Source organism: Bombyx mandarina, chromosome 20 (genome assembly GCF_030267445.1).
Source record: "Bombyx mandarina strain Sakado chromosome 20, ASM3026744v2".
NCBI classification, from domain to species: domain Eukaryota; kingdom Metazoa; phylum Arthropoda; class Insecta; order Lepidoptera; family Bombycidae; genus Bombyx; species Bombyx mandarina.
Window position 1 is genome coordinate 2537394 of NC_143226.1, and position 21995 is coordinate 2559388.

Consider the following 21995-nt stretch of genomic DNA (forward strand, 5'->3'; position numbering starts at 1 on the left):
AAGTGCCATCAACGATCGTGCCAAATATCATCATAATCGAATAAATGGCATTTTAACGCATACAGAATAAACATGTAATGCAAAATTAGGTTAACTTTTTATATATATAAAAATGAATTGCTGTTCGTTAGTCGTTTTTTTTTTTTTTTTTTTTTTATGATTGAAAGATTACTGGTGGCCCGGAGGCCTTTCCAGCTTCACCAGGACAGGTGGGCGAGCAAAGGCTCAGCCAGGAGGGGGGGGATTTGCTAACAACTGCCCGAGCGCCTCCGAAGGAGACCTAACAACTCAAGAGCAATTGCTTCGCGAATGAATCTACTACCGGATCGGAATCGCGACCCACTGAGAAGATCCGGCGAGAAACTCAGCGGGCTGATGCATGGGTTAGGTTGCACGTCGACCTCTTTGTCGAGTTCGACGAGTACGGTTACCGAGGTTCCTCAGCCTGCTCCTAGTGTTAGAGCTGAAGGTATCTAATGCAAGAGTTATTGGATCTGATGGATCCGTAAGGACGTGTCTAGGGCGACGACGGTGACTTGCTCCTGCGTGATCAGGATTCGGGGAGTAATCAGCGGCGGCAACGATAAGGCGATTATCATGACGCATAGCCTTATCGAAGTAACGTTCCGACACTAACTTCATGTGTTTGCGGATCGATTCGAGGCCCAGGTCGTCGTGAAGGTCGACGTTCCTCACGAACCACGGAGCCCCGACGGCTAACCTGCAAAAGCGGGATTGTAGGGATTGGAGGGTGTCTATGTGTGTGCGGGCCGCGTGAGCGAACACCACACTCGCGTAAGTCATGACGGGCCTTATGCAAGTTTTGTAAAGTGTCACCTTGTTCCGAAGGTACATTTTACTCCGCTTACAGATCATGGGATAGAGTCTACCGAGAATAAATGCGGCACGGTCACGGACTGTTTTTATATGCGGACGGAATGTCATGGATGCATCCAGGGTTACTCCCAGGTACTTGACCTTCCTGGTCCAGGGTATAGGTTGGCCGAAGAGGGTGATCGGGGGTGTGATATTTCTCCTCCTAATGCGGGAGGAAATAAGCGGAGAGTTTCCCCTTTGAAATAACACTGCTGTGCTTTTCGCTGGGTTGATGTCTATGCGCCATTTTCGGAACCACTGTCCGAGGGTTAACGCTGCACTCTGGAGCTTACTCGCGATTAGGGACTTGTTTCTACTTGAGTAGTAAACGGTTGTGTCGTCAGCGAATAAGGCTAGCTGGGTCGGCGGCGACCGGGGCATATCATTGACAAATAAACTAAATAGGAGCGGAGAAAGAACGGAGCCTTGCGGGACTCCAGCCGTGAGTGGTCGCGGGGAGGAGCGGGTTCCCTCTACTCGATATCGAAAAGAGCGGTTAGACAAGAAGTCCCGTACGGTGAGCACGAGACTATCCGGTACGCCCATGTTGAAAAGTTTGAAAATCAAACCGTTGTGCCAGACTTTGTCGAACGCTTTTGCGACGTCGAAGAAGAGGGCTCCCGTGTAGATCGGTTTTGGTCGGTTAAGTCCCACGAGAATGTGCTCCGTGAGGCGGTGCACCTGTTGTACGCATGAGTGATTTACACGGAATCCGAATTGTTCATCGATGAGAATGCCCTTTGATGAGACGAAGTCTCTGAGGCGTTTGTAGAGCAGACGCTCATACAGTTTGCCTAGAGACATGAGGAGGCTAATCGGGCGGTAGCTCGTCGGATGATTTTTTGATTTACCGGGTTTATGTATGCCGATAACGTCCGCTTCTTTCCACACCGCGGGAAAGATACAGTTGGCCATAGCGGCATTAAAAATAGATGCCAACATCACGATGAGTTGGACGGGTAAAAGTTTAATAACACGATTAGATATACCGTCGGAACCGGGAGCTTTGCGAGGACGTAGGTCTTTGATCAAGTCTTTAACTTCCATCGGGGTGACGGGTGGTAACGCATCCAAGGGTGGCAAGGAGGCTCTGCGTTCTACCTCACTGTCTACTAATTCTACATGAACAGGGTCCACGGATTGAGTGCTGGGCGTGCACTGGGTTTGCAATGTATCGGCCAGCAGCTCTGCTTTTTCGTCATCATCGAAAGCCGCGAGTCGGCCCGAGGGGCCTACGAGGGGGGGCATAGCTACTACCGTATCCGATTTGAGAGTACGAGCTAAGCGGTAGTAAGACCTTTGAGAGGGCGCGAGTCCTTCTAAGAAATCAGACCATCTGGCATCTCGGACTTCGGCGATGCGAGACTTTACGTCGCGTTGTAGGGCACGCATTCGAGTACGATTTTCCACGGTAGGATACCTATCGTAGGCGCGGATCGAGGCGTTCTTAGCTCTAAGGAGTTCCCTAATATCGTCGGGCAATTTGAAGCGGTGAAGGAAGTCCTCCGCTACAACTTGCTTCGATGACCTATCTAATGTCGAGGTGATGTGTGACGTTAAGATGTCTATGGCTTCAGCGGTATCCTGAGGAGACGGGGTAGAGTCCGGGCTAAACGGGAGCGATGGTGGATCAGATTCAGCCAGGCTAATGCCCAGCGTGTGCCAATCCACCACAGTCCTCGTGACGGGAACGGAATCGGGAGCGCGACCGAGTTTCAAAATGACGGGACGGTGGTCTGAATCTAACTCTGAAACTACTTCGATCGAGTGTTAGCGCAGAGTAACGTTTTTTAATAACGCTATGTCGAGTATATCCGGGCGATGCGCGATATTTAGCGGGTAGTGAGTCGGGGTTAGCGGAGCGATGATATCGAAGGCGAGATCATCGACTAACGCGTCGAGCCGCCTGCCATTAGGGGTTGTGGTATGTGAGTTCCACCTGATGTGTTTACAATTTAGGTCGCCCGCCAGAATGACAGAGCTTCCCATGCCAAGTAGCGCCTCGATATCACTGCTTAGAACGATCTTATCCGGAGGAAGATAAACGGACGCGATAACGATCGGCGCGTGACCCGTCAGTGAGATTCGGCACACTGATGCTTCGATGTTAGCGAGCGCGGGAGGATCGAGCGGGACGCAATGCAGGGCTCTTCTATAGTAAATGACGGTACCACCACCACGAGCAGTGAGCCTGTCGTTCCTAACCATGTTATAGTTCGCGATTTTAGGGTCGCGACGCGCGGGCTTGAGTAGGGTCTCCTGCACTAAAAAAATGTCAATTTGATGGTCACGCAAAAAATCACAAACCTGATCACGTTGATTTGCGAGACCGTAAGCGTTAAAAAATCCTATCGTTACGGATAAGGGCTTTATTCTACTAATGTACGCCATTGATTACCGGCGGAGTGAGGGGAGGACGTACGTATTTAACGACGCGTATACGTCAGCGTATTCCTGCACAACAGCGATGAAGTGTTGTGCAGTAGAGGCGGCGCGAATGGCGTCACCCAAGGCGTTAACACGCTCAAAGTTGATCGACTGAAAAAAGTCGATCGCTAGAGCGAGATTATCGGACGCGGTCGGAGTGCTGATCGCGGGGGAGGGACGAATCGCGGGGGCGGGACGAATCGCGGAGGGAGGAGCTGCAGCCGTGTTCGTGTACGGCAACGGTTTAGCCCAGGCCGAGCCGCTGGGCACCGGCGCCGGCACGAAGGCAGGCTTAGCCTTCGGCACAGAGGGTGCTGAGACTTTGATGTCTGGGCGGGAAGCTCGGAAACGGTTTTGGCGGGCGACGCGGCGATTTATTTTTGGAGCTCGGGGGCATCCACGGTAGTTCGCGGGGTGACCCTGTGTTCGGCACAGGACGCAGCTAGGTGGTTCGGTGGCGGTTTTCTGGTCGCGAGTACAGAGGGCCGTGGCGTGATCGCCCAAACACTTAACACATCGGGGGCGCGCGTGACAGTTACGGGAAGAGTGCCCGTACAGTTGGCAGTTATGGCACTGACTAGGAGTGCCTTTTTTATGGGGGACTTCGACGGCGATACCGGAGAGCTTACAGACGGTCCGTATGTTAAAAATGTGCTTACCCTCGGGGGTAGGCTGGAGGGCGACTAGAACCATATTGTATGGCTCTCTACCGCGGCCGGTGTGCATGCGGTGCACGGAATTTACTGGTAGGCCTTGTTCTATCAGATCAGCCTTGACGAGATCAGCATCTAGCTCCTTCGGGATTCCACGTATGACAACGCGGAGTTCGCGCTCCTCCTGGAGCGTATAAGTGTGGAAGCTTATACGCTCCTTTCGGAGGTAACTTGAGAGGGCCCTATGGTCGTCGGGTGACGTTACTTTTATTTGAATCCCGTTAGCGAGATTACGGGCGCTGATAAAATTAATATTTTTGGCCTTAAGGGCCAGGGAAACTCGGTCCCAAGCTGCCTTCTCTTGAAGGATTACCGGGGGAGGGGTCTGAGTTTTAGATTGTGCCACTGGACGCGGCGACGGTGTTGCACGGACAGCGGGAGCGAAGGGGGTTGGAGGGCGGGGACGCGACGCGTTCGCGGCTTTGCTTACTTTAGCGGCCGCGGAAGCTCGGGCCTCCGCAGCGCGCTTTTTACCTTTTTGGACTACTGTGAATCCATCAGTCGTGGCGGCGGGGGAAGGGTCGACCTCCATGTCCGACTCTGAATCGGATGAGGAGGGCGCGGGCGACCTGCGGGTGGGTGTTTTAGCGGGCGCAGTGGACGACGCAGGCACGACGGAGGCTGTGGACGAACGCACGGAAGCAACGTAGGTCGCCGACGAACGCACGGTTGAGGCGGAAGCTGCAACGGTCGACGCAGAAGTTTTGGGCGCGAGTATCGGGGACACGGGATCGGCGGGCGTGATGGAGGACGCGATGGACGACGCAGGAGCGACGGGAGCGACAGAGACCGCCGGCGAGTTCGCTGCGTGATGGGTCTTGAATTCTAAAAATTCTGCCGATAGCGTTGGGTACCTAAGGCGAAGAAATTCTGCAAACAGATCGACCGTGGACTCCATTATAATATACGAGTGCCCAGGGGGGGCTGCCCCGGGACTTTAAAAACACACTCGCCTTACGGCGAGGCCCCAAAAATTGTAATAATCGCAATTAATTACGGCACACAGCCGTCCGCTTGCAAACGGGCCACTAAGTTACCGAACGAATTCCTGGAATTTAGGGGTCCGCCCGCTCACAGATGGCGATGCGACGCAATTAGCACAGGTAGTCACTTCCGAGAAAAACACTTGGACGCCAGATGTGCCCCGAACCGAGGTCGGGCAATCGAACGGTCGATGAGCACGTCAGCACGCGACGGGTGCCTGAATCGGAATGACCGTTAGTCGTTTGAAGTCGTCGTGGCCTAAAGGATAAGACGTCCGGTGCATTCGTATGTAGCGATGCACCGGTGTTCAAATCCCGCAGGCGGGTACCAATTTTTCTAATAAAATACGTACTCAACAAATGTTCACGATTGACTTCCACGGTGAAGGAATAACATCCTGTAATTAAAACCAAACCCACAAAATTATAATTTGCATAATCACTGGTGGTAGGACCTCTTGGGAGTCCGCACGGGTAGGTACCACCACCCCGCCTATTTCCGCCGTGAAGCAGTAATGCGTTTCGGTTCGAAGGGTAGCCGGGGTAACTATACTGAGACCTTAGAACTTATATCTCGAGGTGGGTGGCGCATTCACGTTGTAGATGTCTATGGGCTCCAGTAACCACTTAACACCAGGTGGGCTGTGAGCTCGTTCATCCATCTAAGCAATAAAAAAAAAAGTCTCACTAAAACTCGAGAACAGCTGGACCGATTTGGCTAATTTTGGTCTTGAATTATTTATGGAGGTCCAGAGAAGGTTTAAAAGGTTAGATAAATATGGAAATGTGCGGAATTAAATACAAATAATAATTTTTCTTTTCCTTTAATGTGTCCCTCAAAAGTTTATGTATTTTATTTCTCGATTGAGGCACTACGAAGTCTGCTGGGTCAGCTAGTACTAATATATAAATCTACAGTGGTTTTTACGGATGTTCCGTTATAACTACTGAACCGTGCATCCGATTGACTTGAAACTTGGTAACCATGTAGAAAATACATGTACTTAATGGATAGGCTAATATTTATATGAGCGTTGGACTCCCTACACCAGTTGCGGGGGCGTTAATAATGAGAATCTTTGTGGGGGTGAGAAATAATAATGTTAATTTTAAATGACCAGCGAAGCGGACTGGTACAGCTAGTATTTAAATATGGCGATGAACAAGAAACGAGCAAATCTGTCAGTCTGGTCGCGATGATGTCATAAGTAAACATGCGATGTCAGTTACAAATATGGTACATACGTTATTTTGTTGAAGAACACGTATTTGATAAGGTGGTGTCTGGTTTCCGTATGCTGCATCAAACCGCAGAGAGAGTACACCCCTTCCGTTTGTTGGTTAAAGTAGATATCCTGTACAAATTCAATTTTTACTGGTTACTGGTGGTAGGACCTCTTGTGAGTCCGCGCGGGTAGGTACCACCGCCCTACCTATTTCTGCCTTGAAGCAGTAATGCGTTTCGGTTTGAAAGGTGGGGCAGCCGTTGTAACTATACTGAAACTTTAGAACTTATATCTCCAGTAACCACTTAACAGCAGGTGGGCTGTGAGCTCGTCCACCTATCTAATCACACTAAAGTTCACACTAAAATTCATCACACGAATGTTTGACCGATGTGGGAATCGAACCCACGACCCTTAGCGCAACGGTCAGAGGCGTTAACCAATCTGTCAACCTGCACCACCGCATCAGTCAGGAAACTGGGAAACCACTAACGCAACCTCTTTCGAGGCTGGTCCCTTTTATTACAAACCAACCAAAATAAACTAAGAACTTTATAGTTACAGGCGAGACAAGCTCATAAAGTAGACATTCCCGGACGACGCAGTGTTCAAAAGCGTCGCATAGCGCAGATTCATCTAGAAACGTCCACAGCAAATCCAACAACAAACACAGACGTGGCTGTGGCTGTGACAGTAATTTCGATGATAATCCAATCTGTAAACACATAAAAATATATGTAAAATAGTATGTACGTTAGAAAACTTTTCATAAGTGTAACAATAAAATATAGATATATTTTTCTAATGAAATACGTACTGAACAAATGTTCACGATTGATTTCCATGGTGAAGGAATAACATCGTGTAATAAAAATCAAACCCGCAAAATTATAATTTGCGTAATTACTGGTGGTAGGACCTCTTGTCCGCACGGGTAGGTACCACCACCCTACCTATGTCTGCCTTGAAGCAGTAATGCGTTTCGGTTCGAAGGGTAGGGTAGCCGTTGTAACTATACTGAGACCTTAGAACTTATATCTCGAGGTGGGTGGCGCATTTACGTTGTAGATGTCTATGGGCTCCAGTAACCACTTAACACCAGGTGGGCTATGAACTCGTCCACTCATGTAAGCAATAAACAAAAATGCATATTGTCGCCATTAAAATGTTAGAGAGATAGACGTTCTCCCTCAATAGGTCTCTCTCTTTCTTCTACCTTGCGTAACTAAATTATGATTTAAAAAATGATTACGTCACTAGTGGGTTTTAAGAAACTGTTCACGAAAATGCCGACGGTAACGATCGATAGAACTTTAAATGAATCACCAAACAAAATAACTTTTCATATTGGACAAATACATTTTTGTAATGTACATAATTTAAGTGAAATTCAGCTTCGTGGTGGGTATTATGCAATATTCATCCATAAAAAACATCGTTTGTTTCCATCTTAGCGTTGGCACATTGTATGTTTAATTGTTTTTTTTTTTGTTTTTTTTTATTGCCCTTGTAGGCAGACGAGCATACGACCCACCTGATGGTGAGTGGTTACCGTCGCCCATGGACTTCAGCAATGGCAGGGGCAGAGCCAAGCCGCTGCCTACCGTTTAATACTCTCCACAAGCCTCGTTTGAAGAAGGACATGTCATAGAGCTCGGGAAACACCGTGGAGGGGAGCTCATTCCATAGCCGGATGGTACGTGGCAAAAAAGCCCTCTGGAAACGCACTGTGGATGACCGCAGTGGCTCCAGGTAGTATGGATGAACTCTACTCTGGTGGCGGGCGGTGCGATGGTAAAAACGAGATGTCGGGTATCATCTCGAACATGAGTTGAAATTTTGTTTTGAAAAGTGATTGTATTCTATTTTAACGGCTCAATAATTAACGATGCCTAGTGTAACCATTCTCAAAGCCAAATTTAAATATTGCGTTCAAATTTATTTTTGATTGTTATTTGATTTACGTGCTTTGAAAACTTTCACCCAGAATTGGTATTAAGCACAGTATGATACTCACAAATCCTTCATCCCTACATGAAGCATAGTATTCGGCAGCTTGGTGGTCAACTTGAATGCTTCTGCTTCTGAAGCCTAAAGCGCCACGCAGTCTAGGAAGCAATTCTGCCACAACGACGTATGACAGTCGGAGCACCGTACCCAGTTCCAATACTACGATCCGCGCAAGAGACATGAGGAATGCCTGTGGAAATAACAAATTTTAAGGAATCAGCACTCAAAACTTGGATGCGTGTGGTCGTGCAAATATTTATAACTTGCAAACCTGGCTGTGATTTAAGGGAATTCGAATGTTTAAAGATGGATGGGGAGCTCAAATGCACGGAAGGCGGCAGTTTTTTTTTATTGCTTAGATGGGTGGACGAGCTCACAGCTCACCTGGTGTTAAGTGGTTATTGGGGCCATAGACATCTACAATATTAATGCGCCACTCACCTTGAGATATAAGTTCTAAGGTCTCAAGTACCGTTACAACGGCTGACCCATCCTTCAAACCGAAACGACTTACTGCTTCACGGCAGAAATAGGCAGGGCGGTGGTACCTACCCGCGCGGACTCACAAGACGTCCTACCACCAGTAATGTGTAAGTGATGGCATAATGACGTCGAAAACATGAAGCATCGGAAAATGAAGCATGGGCGTGGAAATAAAATAAACATTTAGTCTTTCGGATCGACGCAACGGTCCGAATGCTATTGTCCGTAACTTTTATATATTTAAGCCTATCAAGATTCTGCCTATTAAGCCTATCAAGATCTTCACGAAAATGACGTTACTTCGATTCAGGCATCTGTCAAATGGCTTCTGTTCTACTATAGCTACCTACCACTAAAGTCTCTTTAGTACTTGTTTGACAATTATTTTAATAATTAACTCACCCAAACTCGTTTGTGCAATATTTGTGTTCCATCAATTTGCATCATCTATATCTATACTGATATATAAAACTACAGTGGTTTTTACGGATGTTCCGTTATAACTACTAAACCGTGCATCCGATTGACTTAAAACTTGGTATCCATGTAGAAAATACATGTACTTAATGGATAGGCTAATATTTATATGAGTGTTGGACTCCCTACACCGGTTGCGGGGGCGTTAATGATGAGAATCTTTGTGGGGGTGAGAAATAATTATGTTAATTTTAAATGGCTAGCGAAGCGGACGGATACAGCTAGTTATTTATAAGGATCAAGCGTTTTGAAACAAAACCGCGAAAACCGGTGATAACCCTGAGGCATATTTAATTTATTTTCTATTTTATTATTTTACTTTTTTATTCTCTTTGATTTTATTCTTCAATGTGTGATAATGTTTACCCTTTTGGACATCTTCTTGAATTCCGAGCTTTGTGCGTCGACAATACAATGGGGCGACGGTCGAGGACTGTACGCTGACTGCGAACTGTGAATCCGTAAAGCTACTTCTTCTTCTTGGACCCTCGAAGATTCAGATTTCACCTATAAAATGAAATAGCACTTTCAACGTCATCGTCATTCAAATTCAAAATCATTTATTTCAGCTTAGATGTCAGCATAACAAACTTGTTGAATGTCAAAAAATAATTAAAAATGTTAACTCTACCCCCTTTACTTACACAGCCTTTGCTAAATAAAAAATCATCAAATTTTGCACATACAGAATTCACATCTTCGCGCAAGCCCAGAGGTTTTAGATAGTTTTAGCTTAGTTGCTTAGCTAATATTACCTTGCTAGTCTTAGCCGTAACGCCGGGCTTCAACTCCGAAGGCCGCGACAGTTCATCCACTAACGCGTCCAAGGATTTGAATAGTAACGCAGATTTTGTGCATTCACGCGTCGGTGGTGCTTGTATGGGCGCAAAACCTTCCACGGGAAACCTGAGAATTATATTAATTTGAAATTGTATTTTAGGTATTTTTGAAGTGAAAACTTCTTTAGAATCGTTGTGATTTCAAACCGGATGCAACGGAAAAAACGACAGGTAAGAGACACAAATACAAAAGAATGAGACAGAAATATACATACTATTTATTTAATACATACTATTTAATAGAGATTTTTTTAATACTAACGTGTGTATGAAAGCTCTTGTAGTGAATTTTAATTTAGGATTATACGTGAAATTAAAATATCAATTCACAGAGGGCGCTACCTTACAATTATTTACTAATGACAAAATATTAAGACGTTTAGGATAATTGTATTTTAATTTTGGAAGGTTTCACTTCTACCACGTGTGAATTGTTTAAGGAGATTATTCACCTAGTGAATATGTCACTCCAGTGTGCAACAAAAGATAGTAACAAAAAATTATATAAAAAAATTAAGGAAACTGTTATCGTCTCCGAAGGCCCACCAACACTATTTTATAAAGTGACTTAGCCATTTCGGATTCCGGAAAGTATTTTAAGTGTAATGTTTATTTATTAGCTATTTTACTTTAGTATTGCTTAAAGTAAATCTTCTTCTTTCTCTCCACCTTATCTCACTAGGGATCGACACAGCGAATTTTTCTATTCCATTCTCTTCTATCAGCCTATCTTCTAGCTATGGTTTAAATTAAATAAAAAAAAGGTTAATGAACACGGATAAATCCCAAGTTTTTTTTGTTATTGCGGAGAGGAGTGATCGAGTCCAGTGGTCTCATCTGATATAAACTAGATACCGAAGCTCATATATATATCACGAGCTGAATACCACTGTTGAATTCTCTGTACAACATTGAACCGTAGTTTGTAAGATTAGCTTGTATTATAATTTTGTTACTTTAACATTGGGCTCTAATGTTTTTGAAGTGGATTACAGTCATAACTCAGCGTTTCTTTATTAGAATTTCTCGAACACTACGATCATGCCTACAAAAACAAATTCCATGCGTGGGAAAAGAAGCACAGGCCTCATTATAAAATAAATATTGTTTCCTTAAGGACATTAGTTATTGACGACTCGCTCGGGCGCAAGGACGTTTCTCAAAACGTAATCCTTTTCAATAAATAATGCATATCCTTGAAGCTTGTTTAATGTAAACTGATAGTATTTTTCATTATTCACGGTTAACCTATTCATAGCTTCTCACAACCACAATCCACCTTGAAATATGAGGCAGAAGTCACGATTATATTGCGTTACAGCTCTCCACCCTTAAAACTAGAACGCACGACTAATTCGCGGCAAAAAGAAACTAGATTGTGGTACGTACTCGAGTGGACTTAACCTACGCCCTACGAGTATAAGCTAATTGCCGATCGCAGTCCGCCGGCACAACAATCAGAGAACGCTGCTGCTCATTCTCCAGCGAATCTTTTAGCAGCTTTTTACGATATTCACGAGAAGAGACTGGTGTTTATTCTAGGTCAAGCACAGCCCCAATATATAGGGACCACAAATGTCCCCATAGCAACTAATAATTATATGTATGTGTGAAGAAGAACACATTCGTCGCTTCTTCATTACTGAGGGTTGTGACCACCTTGGTCCAGTTTTTGCATCAGCTTCCTCCAATGTTGCCTGCATTCAGCCTGCTTAATGTATGTGTTAACGGTAATTATATTGCAATGATGCTACGTCAGTCTGGGGATTGTCGGGCTGTCGATAGCACGTTAGGTTGTAATCCCACTATATGTTATTTTTTTTTATTGCCCATGTAGGCAGACGAGCATACGGCCCATCTGAAGGTGAGTGCTTACCGTCGCCCATAGACTTCAGCAATGCCAGGGGCAGACCCAAGCCGCTGCCTACCGCTAAGCTGAACACGTGTCTTATTAATCCTTGCCCGATATAGAGACTCAACAAGTACCCTATTCAAAATCATGTATTGAAAACATTCCAAATAATGGGGCGACAAATCGATACATACACGAATGGAACGTGTCCGAAATTGGCGTACAAATGTTCCTGCATAGCTAAGGAGACGGCCGGGAAATAAGCGAGGCCGGATCCGTGGGTCACCTTGTCGAAGGCCACGCCCAGCGACACACCGTTCCTAGACAAAATCAATGTGGATTACACAAGCTATCTTTTTATAGCTCCAACGAATTGCCAAATCATACTTTCTTTCGGGTACGATCAGATGAGAAAATCCATCTAATGAGACGGCCATGTGACTTAATGTAATCTAACAAATAATAAACTAAAACATCAAATAATTAACGATAAATGTATGTATATGTAGTTTAAAAATCAAAATAAAAAAACGCACCCAATTAGAAAACCAAACTAACAATTAATTCCATTTATTTTTGTAACCTGCTGATATTCGTCAGAGAAGCTATATAATTATTGCATTATCTTTTTTTTATAATATATCCTACCTATGCTGATAGCCTTGAGAGGCTATTTCAGCTTCACCCTAACGTGTAGGTAAAGCTCACGGGGCTTAAACCGGGAGTGTTGCGAACATTGGCCCTAGCAAGACCAATGCTTCGCAGAATCTTATTGATGGGTATGCAATTTTCCATCTCCGGTTAATTTCTTAAAGTTGGTGAAAAAAACGTACAAAGCTTATGTTATGTTACATGAATCCGTACTAAACTAATAAAAGTTTTTAAAAATTAATTTTAAAAACCTGTAATACTCCATAAGACCTCTATCCAAATCTATACACGCCCCTATGACGTCACCGGATAGCCACGGTTGACCGTAAGCGGACGTCGCGACGTTCCATTTTCTGACTCTGCTCCCGTCGTACGCGTACGAATGAGCTGTGTCTCCAACTCCTGTGTCCATGGAGAACATGCAGGATGAGGTGCACCAGCCAATCTGATAGAGAGAGAGAGAGAGAGAGAGAATACACTTTATTGCACACCAAAACACAAATTACATTCAAAAAACAAAAAGCAGATACATTTGTACAATAGGCGGTCTTATCGCTAAAAGCGATCTCTTCCAGACAACCGTTTAATTTACAGAAATTCTGGAAAATATAAAAATATAGCAGGCATGTTGCGGTGTACTATAGACAATACGTTATTATAGAAAATATATACATTCAATAAACAAAATATATACCGTTTACATATATTATAATATGAAATATATAACTAACTGATTTATATACCAATATACATACTTACATACAATACATACACATAATAAATCAACAGTATGGAAATGATAAATGGTAATGATGCAAACAAACAGAACTAAGCCGATAAGTAGTGTTCCTTCACCATTCTTTTAAAACAGTTTAAAGTTGGAGCACTTCTCACTGCATCCGGCAGAGCATTCCACAATCGAACCGCCTGGACGGTGAATGAATTATCATAGAATGATGACGAATTTACTTCGGAATCAGCAAAGTTTGGTGAGCTATTCGCCAGGCCGTGATATATTTGAATTTCGGTGACCTCCGTAAACCAGACAGATCTTGAGGCGATCGACAAACAAACAAAAACAAACAGATAACAAACATTTAAGACGTATTCATGGGGCTAGAAGAATTGTATATTATCGCCATTGAACCTTGTAGAAAAGTACATAAATATAATTCGAGACATTTATGTGCTTTTCTACAAGTCTTAACCCAAGTAGAATGTAGAATTGTCTAGGCTCCCTGAGCGAATACTTTACGCCTGTTTTTACCAAGTTTCATGGAAAACCTAGGACTCCGGTGCCGAAGGTAAAATTATGGTGATTAAGTGTGCCTTAAAAAAGCCTACTTAAATAAAACGAAATTTCTCATGTTTTTCTTAAAATTTGTTACCCTAATGCGAAGTCGTTTGTGAGCACCTGTGTGCTTAGTGAGAGTTTTTTAACGTTCTCGATAGCGTAAAAGTTAGCTCATATTTGTATGGAATGGGATCGTTTGCGTACGTTTAGTAAATATCTGCAGTCGGCATCGCTGCGCCATTTTGAGAAGGCGGCACGACATGAGAACCCTCTCATCGTAGCCGCTGGAAATTACATACCCGACCCAGTAGACCGAATGGTAAACCGTCGACGTCGCCCAAAGCACGTCATTACGGATCCTCCTGATCCATTAACGGTGCTTTTAGGCACCACAGGCACCGGTCACCGTCCTCGTCGAACCCGTCGCTTGCGACGAAGGGCTCGACGAGCGAACTAACCCATAGACACAGCCCACTGAGTTTTACGTCATGGTTAGGAATGACAGACTCTCCACCCGCAAGGGCGGGACTGTCATTTACTATAGGAGGGCCCTGCACTGCGTCCCTCTCGATACTCCCTCGCTCTTACATATCGAGGCGTCAGTGTGCCGCATTGCGCTGACGGGACACCAGCCGATCGTCATCGCATCCGTTTATCTCCCCCCTGACAAACCCCTCCTGAGCAGTGACCTCGAGACACTGCTCGGTATGGGGGACGCGGTCATTCTGGCAGGCGATCTAAATTGCCACCACACTAGGTGGAACTGCCATCGCACGAATGTGAACGGTAGGCGTCTCGACGCGTTCATAGACGACCTCACATTCGAGATATTCAACCCCTCGACCCCCACGTGCTATCCGTACAACGCCGCGCGTCGTCCGAGCACAATAGATCTGGCACTGCTGAGGAACGTAACTCTGCGCTTGCGCTCCATCGAGGCAATGTCAGAACTCGACTCAGACCACCGACCTGTCGTCATGAAGCTCGGTCGCCCCCTCAACCGCGAACCAGATACGAGGACCATGGTGGATTGGAAGAAGCTGGGCACGTGCTTAGCTGACACCGCTCCACCAATCCTCCCCTGTGGCCCGGATTCAACTCCATCCCTCGAGGACACAGTCGAATCCATAAACATCTTCACTGATCACGTCTCGACGGCGATCATAAGATCTTCAAAGCAAGTCGATGTGGAGGACTGCTTCCACCGCATCAGACTTTCCCCCGATCTTAGGGACCTCGTAAGAGTTAGAAACGCGGCAATCCGGGCCTACGATCGATATCCCACGGATTCAAACCGGACTCGGATGCGTCGCTTACAGCGGGAGGTCAAATCCCGCTTGAGCGACGCCCGAAACGAAAACTGGGATAGTTATTTAAAAGAACTCGCGCCCACTCACCAAGCATACTGGCGACTAGCTAGGACCCTCAAGTCCGAAACTATAGCCACTATGCCGCCTCTCGTACGCCCCTCAGGCCAATCACCGGCTTACGATGACGATGACAAGGCAGAGTTGCTGGCCGATGCACTGCAAGAGCAGTGCACCACCAGCACTCAACACGCGGACCCCGAACACACCGAGTTAGTCGACAGGGAGGTCGAGCGCAGAGCTTCCCTGCCGCCCTCGGACGCGTTACCCCCCATTACCACTTCCGAGGTTAAGGAGGCGATCGATAGCCTACAACCACGGAAAGCTCCCGGCTCCGACGGCATCCGCAACCGCGCGCTTAAATTGTTACCAGCCCAACTGATAACGATGTTGGCCACCATATTAAATGCTGCTATGACGAACTGCATCTTTCCCGCGGCGTGGAAAGAAGCGGACGTTATCGGCATACACAAGCCGGGCAAACCGAAGAACGAAACCGCGAGTTACCGCCCCATCAGTCTCCTCCCGGCGATAGGCAAACTATACGAACGGCTCCTTCGTAAACGCCTCTGGGACTTCGTATCCGCGAACAAAATTCTGATAGACGAGCAGTTTGGATTCCGCGCCAGACACTCGTGCGTCTATCAAGTGCACCGCCTCACGGAGCACATCTTACTAGGGCTGAATAGGCGGAAACCCATTCCGACAGGAGCCCTCTTCTTCGATATAGCGAAGGCGTTCGACAAAGTCTGGCACAACGGTTTGATATACAAACTGTATAACATGGGAGTGCCAGACAGACTCGTGCTCATCATACGAGACTACTTGTCGAACCGTTCGTTCCGATATCGAGTCGAGGGAACGCGTTCCCGGCCCCGTCACGTCACAGCCGGAGTCCCGCAAGGCTCCGCCCTCTCCCCGTTACTATTTAGTTTGTATATCAATGATATACCCCGGTCTCCGGAGACCCATCTGGCGCTCTTCGCCGATGACACCGCCATCTACTACTCGTGTAGGAAGAAGGCGTTGCTTCATCGACGACTTCAGACCGCAGCCACCACCATGGGACAGTGGTTCCGGAAGTGGCGCATCGACATCAACCCCACGAAGAGCACAGCGGTGCTCTTCAAAAGGGGTCGCCCTCCGAACACCACGCTGAGCATCCCCCTCCCGACTAGGCGCGTCAACACCCCTGCCCCCGCCATTCGCCCAATAACGATGTTCGACCAACCCATACCGTGGGCCCCGAAGGTCAAATATTTAGGCGTCACCCTCGACAGTAGGATGACATTCCGCCCTCACATTAAGACGGTACGCGACCGTGCCGCCTTCATTCTAGGACGTCTCTACCCGATGATATGTAGGCGAAGTAAAATGTCCCTTAGAAATAAAGTGACACTACAAAACTTGCATACGCCCCGTCATGACCTATGCAAGTGTAGTGTTCGCTCACGCGGCCCGCACTCACTTAAAGTCATTCCAAATTATTCAATCCCGTTTTTGCAGGATAGCCGTCGGAGCCCCGTGGTTCGTCAGGAACGTCGACCTCCATGACGACCTGGACTTAGAGTCCACCAGTAAGTATATGCAGTCGGCGTCGATGCGCCACTTCGATAAAGCGGCACGACACGAGAACCCTCTCATCGTGGCCGCCGGTAACTACATTCCCGATCCTGCGCACAGAATGGAAAGCAGTCGACGTCGCCCAAAACACGTCATCTCGGATCCTCCCGATCCACTAACGGTGCTTCTACGTACTTCAAGCACCGGTCACCGTTCTCGTCGAACCCGTCGCTTGCGACGAAGGGCTCGACGAGTAAATTAACTCTCAGACACAGCCCACTGAGTTTCTCGCCGGATCTTCTCAGTGGGTTGCGTTTCCGATCCGGTGGTAGATTCTGCGAAGCACGACTCTTGCTAGGGTTCGTGTTAGCAACGTCATCAGGTTTGAGCCCCGTGAGCTCACCTACAAAAGTTAGGGTTACGCTGATATAGCCTCTCAAGGCTCTCAGCTTAGGTAGGAAAAAAAAAAAAAAAAAAAACACTGAGTTTCTCGCCGGATCTTCTCAGTGGGTCGCGTTTCCGATCCGGTGGTAAATTCTGCGAAGCACTGCTCTTGCTAGGGTCAGTGTTAGCAACTCTCCGGTTGAGCCCCGCGAGCTCCCCTACAAACGTTAGGGTGAAGCTGAAATAGCCTCTCAAGGCTATCAGCATAGGTAGGAAAAAAAAAAAAGCGTACGTTCGCCACTAGGGGCGCTGTTCCAACTGCATACAAAATTGGCTGAACTTTTACGCTAGCGAGAACGTTAAGAAACTCGCACTAAGCACACTGAGCTATTAAGTATTCGAAATGTCGAAGGTAATATGTGGACATTAATAATAGTAATAATAAATATCTAGGACTAAATCACGCACGGTAATAAAGACCTAAATTAAGATTCTCTGCGTTATGGGTACCAGAGCCTGACAAAAATACTTCATATGTATGTAACCTTTGTGATGATGTTGATGTTGACGTTGACAGAAACATTAACATTTGGGTATGTCATGTATTAGTTTAGCATTCAACCAGGGGGGTGCAACTCCCATACAAAGGAAAATAACATACAACTAGCGTCATCTTACTCCTGTGGCGACGTCATTTTTGTAACTTTTAGGCATTAATGATCTAATAAACTCACTAGATGGCAGATATGAGTTCTGACTCAATAAAAAATGTAGCGTACTTTGAAGCAGTGCTTCCACTTTTAGGGAATTCTCCCTTTTTTAGGGAAAAATAGCTGATATTTTGGATGATAAAGACAATTTAAAAAATACCAGGATTTAGGATATTTCGGGGTAAAAAGCAAAGCCTATACTAGTAACTGTTGTGAATTTTAAAATAAACGATAATTAAAGTAAAACAATGAACATTTTATTTTATGGAGAGAGAATGACATTAAGTCGAGTTGACAAGTAAAAGAATAAAACAGAGATGTGTATAAAAACTATAAAGGTTTGATTCAACAGTAACCCTCTAGTAAAGTAAATCATAGATTAAGCCACTGCTTTTTCTTAGGGATTCCCCAGAATCCCAATAAGTATAATCCGCCAAATTTTTATTTACCTATTTTCGTTGATGTCACCAGAACTTACTTGTATTGTAATATACAGGTACTTCATGTACCATGAAAGATTATCATGGTAATTTCATTTACGAAAACCTTGTAATTGTCATTTCACTTTTGCTAGCAGTTCCTTCTTCAAAGACTGAGGTGGAAAGATTATTCAGTGTTCTCAAATTTAAAAACTGACAAAAGAAACAGGCTTTCTAATGAAACCCTGAACGGCTTGCTTCATAGAAAGTTCCCAACTTTGCCAGCAAACAATTGCTCAATTTTAGAACCGAACAGTGTTAGGTTGTGCAGCAAAAGAATATAAAAGCAATGCGTCGACTTCCTTGAAAATTCTAATCCTATAGATCTATGATCTTCTGGGGGCGTTTATATTATATATACCTACATTAAATAATATGCTGTGGTTTATTTTCTGTATTTTATTTACGCTTTCTATATAAAGGATTTATGAAAGTTGTCTAGGAAATTTTAGGGTAAATTCAAAAGAAACTAGGGTAAAATGTGTTAAAAAAAACGTAAGTGGAAACACTGCTTTGAAGTTTTCAAAATTCCAGGGCCGTAAAACAATCTCAAAAAAAAAAAAAAAGTTTTCAAAATGTCGTAACGATTTAATTTTTTAAATCGTTTTTTTTTGGTCTTGGTGTGAGTTATTTTACGTTGTAGTATTAATTTAGAGCAACTTTTAGCTTTATGAGAATATTAGACGATTAGACATTGAGAAACTCTGTTTTGAATTCTCTTTAGACATAACTTGGCTCCAATACTTTTTTCTTCGTTAGCGTTTCGTAAGCCTGTGTAACTATTTTCATTTCTTACAGAATGTTTATTATTAAAAATCAGCATGCCTCGAAGATCGAAAATGAAATGCTATTTCGGATGCCTTGATAACGGTGAGTTTACACTATTTTCCCGGTATATTATTTGCTAACAGAATTATTATTCATATTATAATTAAATGAATTAGCACCAACTAATGGTCCTTCCTATTTCTGCTGCCTAGCTATCATATATGTTAAGTTTTGATCAAAACAGTCGGTATTAAGTCTCGTACTATCACACACACACCTCAGATAATAAAATTGTCTCGAGTGGGTGGAAGTATTTATGTTTTGCAACTCAGCGTATTATATGCTTATTGTCAAGTGGGCCCGAACTAGTTTTTTGGAATGATCAATCAGTCATGCTTTCCTGTTTAAATAAAATACAGCACAATTGATCTCACATCCAAAGTTAGATGATGGCATTCACGTTTTGTTTCCTGGTGTTTGATAACTAAGTTACACCAAGTGGCCTGTGACCACGTTCATCCTTCTACCCAATATAAAATAATGTTTTTATTTTTGTAGACAAAGGTTTGATAATGACAAAATTATGGAAAAATTATAAGGAGCACTAAAATGTCTGAAACATGAAAAGATTGATGCACTATATTTGAACCAGAACGTGTTACGTAATATATTAATTTGTAAGTAAGATTACATTAACACTAAATTTTTCATGGTCGTATTTTTTCAATATTTGGTACATACTTAAGATACTTTGTTTCTCCGTTTCAGAAGAGAAACTGATTCAGCAAGGAATGTGAACTCTCAAGGGATCTTAATTTTTTTTAAATATGTTTATAATTGATAAATTAATAATTGAAATAGTTCATAAGAACTAAATTGATGCCAATTTTGTTTTAAAATAGGTTGTTTAGTTCTTATAGTTATAGTATTACGTTTGAATAGTTGTAATTAGTAAGTTAGTAATATATGAAAATACTGATATAAATTTTTGTAAATAACCTTTTGTAAATTCTACGAGACGATGATTTTAATTAATGATCAAAAGTCAACGGTCTTTAAAAGCATTATTTGCAATTATTTAGATTAACTGTGGAATATATTTGCTAATTTGTGTTTTCTGTATGAGCAGATATAAATGAAAATGCCCAAACATGATTATGTTTCTTACATTTTCATTATGTGAAATCAATATGCTTGTGACTGAGTATATTAATAATTTATTAAAACTTAAGTGATAGACAGCAACCCCTATGGCACTGCTGAAGTTTATAAGCACTGGTGACCACTTATCATGGGCCGGGTTGCGTGCTCGTCTGCTGTTGGGTGCAATAAAAATTTTCGAAACCCTTTCTATTATTTAGATGTAATATTAGTGTACATTTCATTTGGATTAAAAGATAAATTTACATTTTATGTTTGCATGTGTATGTTTATAATTCATTTGCATGTAACGAACACCAGTTTCTTTTGTAACAAAATGTAAACTAATGGTTTGTAATGAATGTAATTAACTTTAAGATGATTTTCTTTCAATCTGCTGTTTGTTTCATCTAGTATTACCAAAGCTAAAGCATCAGAAACGTCAGAATAGAAATAATTTAGATAGGGAATAAAAGTATAACTAATGTAATCATGTCTAAGATTACTATAAGCGTCATTAAGTACAAACTATCAATATTTAAGAGTACTTTAAATCATCATTACATTTTTTAAACATTTTTTGTTTTTCAAATCATGTAATAAAACGTTTGTGCAGAACAAAATGTCACATGTTATGAACATGATTGTGGGTTAATCGTTTCTTAAATTTCTAAATGTTTATAAGAATGCTAAGAATAATTTAGTATTCACTTTAGTGTGTGTATTATCTCTACAATGCTAGTATAAATGACAATTATTGTATGACGAAGCATAGGTAGTGTTTATAGATGTAATATTTTCATACAAGGTCATGATCTGTCACGATCAACTTTAAGCAAGAACTGCTATAGTTAAGAAACAAATTTATTAAATTTAATTCAAATTGTCTACTATGTTTGTAATGGAAAGCTGACATGTTTATATTTCGCACAAATGACTTAAGTGACATTGAATGATTTGATTATCTAGACTTAATTAACTTTTAGATAACTTTCGATTTAATGTTATTAAGTACTCTAGTAGGATTAATCTAGAGGAGTTATTGTTATTCGAAATTTTATACAATTGTACGTTCATACTATCTTTTAACAGTAAATTGTTTGTAATATAGGGAAATTAAATAGCTTACAGAGAATTACAGCTTTTTATTTAAAAAAACTGTTTTCTCTCTGTATGAAAAGGTCTTATCGATTAGAATGCTGAACACAATCAAACGTTCTTTAATATTTCATAAGTACTACCGGGAATTTCAGCGATTCTAAACGATAAGATTTTTTCATAAAGAGAGTTAATTATAAAAAAATATTAAAATTACTAAAAAAGCCATCTGGTGGGGGGTAGGGAGACTAATAATCGACAGCAGCGACGCCTGCTGTCCTGGGCTCTAACTAAAGCAAAAATAAAAATGAGAGTTGCGCATCTATCTCAAACATATTAAGTGTATAATCTATGCATTCAACGATAAGAGGGAGGCACAACTGGGACAAAGAAAGAACATTTAACATTTAAAGCATGAACATTAATTCATTTATTGTCGATTCTCTGTTTTAGGTTAGTAGTTATTACATTAGTTGATATTTGTTAAGTAAAATATATCTGTATTTAATAAATAAAACTCTGTTTTAGATGAATCACATAGTGTTTTGCTTTAAGAAGAAATATAATAAATAATATTATATGTATATACATATTATTATATAGATAATAAGCACCCAGACATAGAGCAAACAAACCTGATTATCAAACGGATGTT

General features: G+C 43.1%; 2 protein-coding genes and 1 long non-coding RNA gene across 3 annotated transcripts in view; 1 reads left to right on the top strand and 2 right to left on the bottom strand.

Annotated features, from left to right (window-relative positions):
• The window catches only part of LOC149500592 (E3 ubiquitin-protein ligase RNF123), a 61952-nt gene that overhangs the window by 35070 nt on the left and 4887 nt on the right, over nucleotides 1-21995 (bottom strand). The window contains exons 5-11 of the mRNA XM_089735843.1: nucleotides 12789-12982; nucleotides 12081-12206; nucleotides 9951-10101; nucleotides 9562-9702; nucleotides 8243-8425; nucleotides 6788-6940; nucleotides 6245-6354 (exon numbers count right to left, since the gene is read on the bottom strand). Of these exons, the coding sequence (XP_089591969.1) occupies nucleotides 6245-6354; nucleotides 6788-6940; nucleotides 8243-8425; nucleotides 9562-9702; nucleotides 9951-10101; nucleotides 12081-12206; nucleotides 12789-12982 (1058 nt within the window). The remainder of the gene's footprint in view (nucleotides 1-6244; nucleotides 6355-6787; nucleotides 6941-8242; nucleotides 8426-9561; nucleotides 9703-9950; nucleotides 10102-12080; nucleotides 12207-12788; nucleotides 12983-21995) is intronic.
• Nucleotides 2688-5227, bottom strand: LOC149500594 (uncharacterized). Its single transcript, XM_089735715.1, has one exon. The coding sequence runs from the start codon at nucleotides 4912-4914 to the stop codon at nucleotides 3271-3273; it is 1644 nt and encodes a 547-aa protein (XP_089591841.1). The 5' UTR covers nucleotides 4915-5227; the 3' UTR covers nucleotides 2688-3270.
• Nucleotides 17768-21377, top strand: LOC149500595 (uncharacterized). The gene is made up of 3 exons (XR_016324779.1): nucleotides 17768-19204; nucleotides 19661-19779; nucleotides 19871-21377. It is a non-coding gene; the product is annotated as an uncharacterized LOC149500595 (long non-coding RNA).